This window comes from Aplysia californica, unplaced genomic scaffold (assembly GCF_000002075.1).
Source record: "Aplysia californica isolate F4 #8 unplaced genomic scaffold, AplCal3.0 scaffold00184, whole genome shotgun sequence".
Lineage (NCBI taxonomy): Eukaryota > Metazoa > Mollusca > Gastropoda > Aplysiida > Aplysiidae > Aplysia > Aplysia californica.
In genome coordinates this window covers 1,175,296-1,183,835 of record NW_004797454.1, presented here as the reverse complement: position 1 = coordinate 1,183,835, position 8,540 = coordinate 1,175,296, and the positions used below count along the sequence as shown (strand labels likewise).

Genomic DNA, 8,540 nt, shown 5'->3' with positions numbered 1-8,540 from the left:
CAGAGCTGGCCTACCATAGAAAACTGCGTCTCCCCTTGACGCTTAACGGCAACAGAGGATGAAAAAGTAAAAGTAAGTAACAAGTATATTGGAAACCAAATCATTTCTCTTTCAGCGACAGGATGGAAAGCGTTACCAGTGTGATCTGCTTCCCTTCTTTGAACTGGGCACTGTGTTCTACGACTTCTACCTGATCAACATCCGGCTGCCCATTGACAAGAGGACTGATATCAACATCATAGGACAGCTGGATGATCTCGCTGTGGTGGTAAGTTTGTTTTGTTTTAGTAAGAATTTTACGGCACTTGCAACACCAGAAGTTCATTATTAGTGCCGAAGATTTGAGGTGTTACAAGAGATGTTTAGAGAGAAAAGGAGGATAGATGTTTAATAGGAAAGAAGGAACAAACCACATCAGTATGGTGGTAAGTTCTTCTGCTTCGGATGCCAGGTTTGAAATGGACATCAGCAATCATTATTCAGCACTCATTTCTCTTCTTGGATGCTCAAAAAACCATTGTTGTTCTGGTCTGTTCCCATCACGCGTTTGTTCACGGTTCATGTGTTCTGCGTTGTAATGGAAAAAATAGATTTAAATGGTAGAAAATAGAAGATGCTTTGTTTGCATTTGTTTTTTGTTTTTTTTATAAAACTGAAAGACATTTATTGTGTCAATGTGCTTCTCTTTAACTCTGATCAAATTTGAACAGAAGGTTTGTGGAATTTTTGTAATAATTTTGTATATCTATTATGACTGTCTTTTCTTTTCCTTTGCCTTTTATTTTATTTCAAGGTTTCTTTTTTTATTTTTTTTCCATATTTACTTCCTAACATTGTTTTAATCCAAAAGCGGGAAAGGGATCCCAAATCATACTTGGGTAGGTGGTGGGATGGTGCCAGCAGGAGGCCCTGCTTCTTTTTTAAAATTTTAACTTCTGCTATTTCTGTTCATTTTTCATACTCTTTGCTTTTTTGTTTTCTGTCTGTCATACTTTTTTCCTGCACTCAATGACCATTATTGTGTTAAATGTTACTCTTTGCTCGAAGAGACTTTTAAGTGCCTTATATTTGGTTATATTCCAATTGACCACAGGTTATCTTCCAAAACGGTGGCTTCACTAAAGTCTGGTTCTCCATCAAGACAGTCCTGTTCCCGGCAGTGGTGGCCGTGCTCCTTTGGTTTTGGCAGCGTGTCCTGACTGAAGGACGGGCTACCAATCTGACAGAGAGGTCAGTGCCCTTTTTTTTCTCTTGTTGTTATTGTTAATGTTGATATCAATAGTCATTCTGATAGTGGATGTTTTTATTATTGTTGATCTTGATGTCGTTGGTATTGATTTCAATGTTGTTGTCCATATTGTATTGATTGTTGTTGTCATCAGTGATGCGGATGTCTTTGTTGTTGGTTTCAATGTTGGATGTTGTCCGACGTTGTTGATATATGGGCTTTCTCCCTTTTATTCAGTACAGTCTACAACACCGGGTGTTCTCGTGGCCTAGAGGTTAATTAAGGTGTTCGCCTCTCATTCAAAGGTTGCGGGTTTGAATCCTGGTAGCGACGTAAAAATTTTCTTCTCTAAAATTGTCTCTTTTCACCTCTTTTCATGCTCTCTAGCAATGTTCTGTCGTCTGCTTTCGTCTCCACTTTCTGCCCCCCAGCCCCTCTCCTCCTTTGCCCCCTCCTCTGGGCTCCTGACTCTTCTGCAGCCTCTCTACTGCTACACCTTGGTCCTTTTTACTGCTGTCTTTCAGCCACAACCCTGATCTTCTGGTAGGAAAGATCTACACCTAGCCTTCTCAGACAAGGGTGAAAAATCTCGGAGGTCCCATGTGCAAGTTGCGCACGTTAAAGATCCTTGGGTTGTCTAAAATCGATAAGAGTAGGCTTCGGCTGCCACCTTGGCAAAATCAAAATTGCTTACCAACTGAAAATGTTTAATGTGTCCCACATGCTCATATGACCTTATGCAGCTGCGAGCGCTGCAAAACACTTACAGAAAAAAAAAAATCTACAACACCAGACAAAACGACATTCTGCTGGTTTTATTTTTTTGTTGATATTTTCTATGTGTAAAAAGATGAAGAGGGTAGTTGGAGGGTGTCGCTGGTAGTATTTGTTCCTTTCAGCCTCTGTCCCCTTTCAGCCTCTATCTCTCTTGCTCTTCCTGCTAACTAAAGTGGGTGCTTGGCAGGTACTCTAGTGTCAGGGTCACAGTGAGGCCTCTTGATTTACCCAATTGAAATTGCCGAGACCCACAAATGCTCCTAGGAATATGAGGAAATCTGTTAATTGCCCCAGGAAAGACCTGAGAAAATGCAAGATGTTCTCAAATACTGTCGAACCTGCCGTGACGGCCACCTGTATCATACAGCTGCTTTTCATTCTCCCTTTTTCATTCTCCCCTTGCAAGTAGGTGCCACCCACTGTTGTTTACTCAAGTTGACCTGAAGGTAACAAAACATTTTCAGCTGCTGGGGAGGGAAGCATTTTGACCATTATGTCCTTCCCGCAGCTCGCACACAAAAAATAAGTGAGGTGACCAGTCACTTTTTACCAAGTCTTTTGCAATGGAAAATTGTGAAGTCAGTTTAGCAGTCACCCTGTGGTGTGGTTTGCACCTTCTTTCCTATCAAACGTTGTCATCTTTATCTCTCCTCCTCCTTTTTTTTTTGGGTGTTACTCTCTATTAACATCTCTACACTGTGGCACTGATATGACCTATTATTTACACTTCAAAATTCCCCCAAAAACTTGTCTGTATTGCTATTTTTTAAAGACTGAATCTTTTATTGTGTCTGTGTGCTTCTTTTGCAGACAAGACTAAATTTTTAAAAATTTGTTTCCCTTGTATTTCAGAACACTTTTCTCCTTGGGAATCATCCTGTCCATAATGAATTGTAAGTTCTTTGTACTGTTTTTTTGTCCCTTCCAATAACATAGCTGCCAACCAGTATGAATGACGTTTTTAATACGTTTTTGAGGTTCTGAGTACAGAAGTCGTTTTTTGTATTGGAACATATTGTGTGTTTTCTAGTATTGCTCCTCACAAAATTGCCAATGCTGAAGGAAAAAAAAAAAGAACTTTCAAGACTGGATTTGCAGACAATGAGGAAAATGAATCCAAGAAGCAATTTTTCTTAGGGTTCAAATAGCTTTTTAACCTCACTGGCCACACTGACCTTCATACATTAGGAGGCTAGGTCGCGCTGCTCAACTCGTCCTCTTTTATTTCTGTCTGTCTGGTCTGCTCTTTCCAATCTCTAAGAAATGGTTGTCATGTAGATATGTTTCTTTTTGCTTAAGCTAATTTTATTACAGTTCTTCCTTTTACTTAAAGTGGGTGGTTGGAAGGCACGCAAGTGTGGTTTGCTCCTTTTTTCCTATCAAACAGCTTACGATTATTATTGTTTATATTGCTGCTCATTTATATTATGCATGTGATTGTAAGCCTACTTGTGTGTGCATGTGTGTGCACGTGTGTGTGTGTTTGTGTGTGTGTGTATGTGTGTGTGTGTGTGTGTGTGTGTGTGTGTGCGTGTGTGTGTGTGTACTCGTGGTGGAATACCAAACCAATGTGCCAGGATCTGGACAATAAAGATGTATCTTATCTTATCTTATCTTACATTTATTGTCCTTATCTCTCCTCCTTCTTTTCTATATGTTATTACTCTTAGTTAACACTTCTAATCTTCAACAGTTGTGCGACTTATTTTGCTGCGAGTGCTGACAGTAAAGTCGTACTCAAAGTAAACTAAGCCTTGACAAAAGCTTATTAATTTTTGCCTCTTGGCTGTGTGTTCCAAATGCAGGCCCCATTGAGTGGCTGACCTTGGTGGTCAGTATGCCGTTCATGACGTTACTCAACGACATCCGAGACGGGGCCTTCTACGCCATGCTCTTCTCCTTCTGGCTCATCTTTGTGGGGGAACACATGATGGTCTGTGAAATGTCCTCTCACTTGTTTCTTAGAGATGTCTTTTTTAAAATAAGTGCTTATTTTTCTTTTGGTCTTGTGAAATGTATAAATTTGTAGATGTTTTTACTCCTGCAGTTAGATCTACAATATCCATAGAGTTCTGACAGAAATTGCCTTTGTATCTAAGAAGTGACTCTCTAGGGCTATCTTCCACTCCCCTATTCCCTTAAACCCGTATGAAGAAACATAAAAGCATAAAGATGTCTTCTTTATTTCTTTATTTCAGGACCAAGTGGAAAGAAACCAGCTGAAGGCATACTGGAAACAGCTGACTGTTGTTATCCTGGCATCTGCTGCTTGCTTCATATTTGACATGTGTGAGAGGTGCGTTGACTTGAATCTTTGGCCTCATTTGACTAATCTTTATCAAATACGAGCCTCTTGTTTTGCATTGATGGCTACTGACTTGAATACACAAATCATGCTGGCAAATAAGCAGCAATGGAAATGTAGCCTTCCTTAGCTATTTTAATAAAGCGGTAAAGAGTACTGGCACAGTTGTTAGAATAGTTAGATTGCCTCTTTAGTTTCAGCTCATTATTTCTGATCCTCCTGCAGCTCAGTGCTTTTCAATAGGAGATTGCAAGTGTCTGTAGGCCATTCCCTAAGGGGAGCATTAACATGTTCTTATGCACAGTAGAATTGTAAATGGGCTGATTTATCAATGCCATGCTCATAACTGTGCCTGAACTGCAATTGGGAACTGCTGCTTTTTCTTTCCTAATCCTTACTATCGTAATTTTCCTCTACTTCTTTTGTATGTTTGTCACACTCTTGTTACCCGCTATTTCGGGGGTGCCTTGATAGTCGAAGCAGACTTTGTGCTGTTGAAGCTTGAGAGGTGAGCAGAGTAAGCCTGATTCACTGTAAGGACTTCTCTGTTGACATCAACCCCTTGGCGCTTATCTGACCTTATGCTGTTGCGAGCATAACTAACCCCTACTAAAAAAATAAAAAGAAAAAAGAAAGGGTTTGGAGGGGAGTTTCTTGGCTGATGCCCACCATCTTGACCTTCCACATGGGAGGGTTGTTTTTTTATTGTTTTAAAAATTTGGCAGCTATGGATCTTACTATTGATGGCTTTATTCTTAACTGCGATCAGAGATGTTGCTAAATACTGTTACAATGTGTGTGTGTGCCTGGAGAAAGGTTTCAGTTGTTGGCAAAGCTATTTTTAGCAATGGGGTGAAAAGGCCAAAAAAGTCGTACCGGTCAAAAATTTAGTTCCATCAGAAAACATATTTAATTATTTCTTAATTACATATTAAAAGGATTTTGTATTATTTTAAGTCTAAACATTTTTTTATTTGCTATTTTTGCAACTTGTTGTACTTCACCAAAGGTTAAAAATATGCCAGGAATTGGGGTTTTCTCCAAACTTTGTTTTCACACCTATGTTACAAAATGTGGCACATCTTTAAAATTAATCAAGATATTTGAAACATTTTTTAAATTGGTGTGTTCTGCAGGAAATTTGCTACAAGAATATGCTCTTGTTTCAATGTCCGAAATTTCCGACTACTGGGATCTTTCGCCAGGCATACACACAAATTGTCTTAGATACCCACTCATTGTCAAAGAGAAAAGCGATTTGTTTTAAGCAGCAGACATCTTGGACAGTGGTCGTTATAATGTAAAAAAGAAACCATACAAGGGAGGGAGTGTACTGTGGCCGTTAGAGCAGGTTGAAATGTATTTTATTTGATCACCTTTTTTCTGATATGGTCTATGCCTTTTTACCTCTTGTGCATTTTGCGTTTTTTCATAACTTTGTTGTTTGTGGAATGTAGAGGTTGTAGTGAGTGGTTGGCGGATGTTCTGGAGCGGTTTGTTCCTTCTTACAAATCAAACATCTTTATTAAATCTCTCCTCCTTCTTTTTTGTGTTTGCCTCGGTTCGGACACAGATTTTTTTTGTTCCCTCCTGCCCACCCAGCTGTAATGGGTACCTGACTTTGAGTTGGGAAAGTAAAGGCGGCGTGGAAAGGAACTGGCCGGCCTACCACTATATGCCGACGGCCCAGGAAGTTGTCTCACTAACAAGGCTATCCCCAATGTCCGGATCGGATGCGGGAACAACTTTTACTTTTTTACTCTCTTGTAGCACCTGTAGTCTTCAGCACCTATTTATATGACCAACACATGCCATAGAACTCGTACTAAATCAAGAGGTGGTCGAGGTGACTTGCCATAGACTGTTGTAATGAAAGGATATCCTCTTTCCTCCACAGAGGTGTGCAGCTGACCAATCCATTTTTCAGCATCTGGTCGTCTGAAGTAGGGGCGATTGCTGCTGTATCCTTCACTTTGTTTATATGGAGTTTGTAGTTATGTTATGTTAAGTTGCTTCTCTGGATTAACACTTACAGTACCAAAGGCTCATATAGTAAAAAAAACCCTCAAGTGCAGCTCCACTTTAGAACGCTGAAGCCATGGTAGAATTTTAAAATAGTTTTTAAAAAACTTCGCAGCCCAAGAAACACGCTTTAAAAATTCACAGAGGCTCATCAACAATTCAGCTATCATACAGAGAGAGTTCGTGGGTGGTTGGCGGGTGCTCTGGTGTGGTTTGCTTCTTCTTTCCTATCAAACATCTATTGTCCTTATCTTCACTTCTTCTTTTTTATGTTTGTTACTCTCTTGTAACACCTCTAATCTTCTGGCGCTCATATGACCTTATGCAGTTGCGAGCACCGTAAAACCTCTACTAAAAAAAAAGAGAGAGTTCCTTTGGTATTTACTTCAGTGCAGTGGCTCTGTTGGTTGTTTGATTATGTTTAGTGTGCTTGCTTGAGTCGGCGACTGAAGTTGCCAGTGGTAATGTGGGCGTACTACGGCCTAGTGACTAAAGTTGCTGACAGTACCAAAAGTGTTAAAATTCTAGCTCTTTGCTGTTGCACACAGGTGAGTTTGATTCCCCACTCTGGGAGACTAGGACATTGAGTATCTACATCTGTCTGTTGGTACACTGTGGCCTTCTCTATCTGACTTGGCCCAGACAGGCAGGTTTAATAGAGCCTCCCCCCCCCCCCCTTCCGAGAAATGATCTAAATTGTGTTTATGGAAGGGTAAAACATTAAGGATGATATAAATTTGCCACCCAGCCTATGAATAAAAAGTTAGAGCTACAGGATGGCTATTTATTTGTGAATTTTGACTTGCTAATCTGAATGGCAACTTTTGCGTACAATATTATGTTCAAATTAAATTGTTCCTTTCAGACTCTTTATTTGAATAATCTTATGATTTATTTGGATGACTGAATGGAATGGAGACTATGGCCAGTGCTCCTTCACATATTCAGTTTTTCTGTTTTGCAAGGTTTTCTCTTTCGGCTTTCTTCAAAAACTTATTTTCTGCACACTAAATTTTAATGTGACTTTCTAATGTCAGAGTCTGTTCTTATCAATTCTGCTAGTTTGGTATGCTTTCTTGAAATCTTTCTCTTCACCTCAAATTGTTACCAATTATATTTTGTTCCCCTTTGAGTCCATTTCGCTAGTTTGTGCAATGTTTTACTAACTTTATTGTCTCCATTTTTGGTCGAACTTCAACCCTGCACTAAATGACTTATTGTCATATGTGCAAGCTGGTGGTTGGCGGATGCTTTGGTGTGGTTCACTCTTTCTTTCCAATCATCGTACATCTATCATCCTTGTCTCTCTACCTTCTTTTCTTTGTATATTTATAACACCTTTAATCTTGGCACTTATATGATCTGATTCGGTCACAAGTGCCGTAAAATTCTTTACTAGAACTTTTAAAAAATCTAAATTTTAGCAAAAATGAACAAACACTGCGTGATCTTCCTTGAGTCACCCCTCAGCTGGGCTTCATCATCGTGGCTGGCATCTCAGCCTGTCTGTACTTCGTCTTCCTCTGCTACCTCGTCTTCCGAGTGTTCCGCAACATCAGCAGCAAGCGTACGTCCCTTATGCAGATGAGCTCTGTCCGCAGGAAGTATTACTCGGTGAGTTTGTAACATCTGAGCTGCTTTGTGATTGTCATTTTATAAAACCCAACTTTTTAATGGGTAATCAAAGGAGGGAAAACATGTTTGGGAATATAACAGGCAAAATTGTCAAAAGCCCATCAATCAAAAAGACTAATATCTGTGACTTACAGTTGCAAGTCAGTACAACAAAAAAACCCATTGGGTCTTTCTTTTGTCTGTGTTCACAGTAAGCTGGAGACTGGCTCCTGTAGGTCCTCATTTTTATCTTTATTTGTGTCACGACGCCGAGGGATCAGGCACTCGTCAATTTTTGGGCATGTGGAGTTATTGGTATCATCTTAAAGCTTGTTCAGTTGTCTTGCTATTGGTAAAATAAATTCCCATCTTTCTTGAATAGATGTCGAATTTTATGAGATTGAAGAATGTGGGGTGGTGTAGTTTCAAAGGTAGAATTAGCGAGAAAATGGCCGTCAAAGTCTGGTTATTTCCATAGCTTGAAGTCCTTGGAAACTGAAAGTTACATTTTTGTGCCTTTAATCGACATTTTTCAGTAAAATCCCCCTTCCCCCTAGAAATTGATCGGACAGCAATGGCGTTAAGCCAAAAAAT

At 39.7% G+C, this 8,540-nt stretch overlaps 1 protein-coding gene across 1 annotated transcript in view; it reads left to right on the top strand.

Annotated features, from left to right (window-relative positions):
* LOC101853163 (protein wntless homolog) overlaps positions 1–8,540 on the top strand; it is a 31,652-nt gene that overhangs the window by 16,138 nt on the left and 6,974 nt on the right. Inside the window, exons 5-11 of the mRNA XM_005098491.3 lie at positions 116–268; positions 1,094–1,230; positions 2,858–2,898; positions 3,811–3,938; positions 4,204–4,301; positions 6,208–6,271; positions 7,803–7,946. Coding sequence (XP_005098548.1) covers positions 116–268; positions 1,094–1,230; positions 2,858–2,898; positions 3,811–3,938; positions 4,204–4,301; positions 6,208–6,271; positions 7,803–7,946 — 765 coding nt within the window. The remainder of the gene's footprint in view (positions 1–115; positions 269–1,093; positions 1,231–2,857; positions 2,899–3,810; positions 3,939–4,203; positions 4,302–6,207; positions 6,272–7,802; positions 7,947–8,540) is intronic.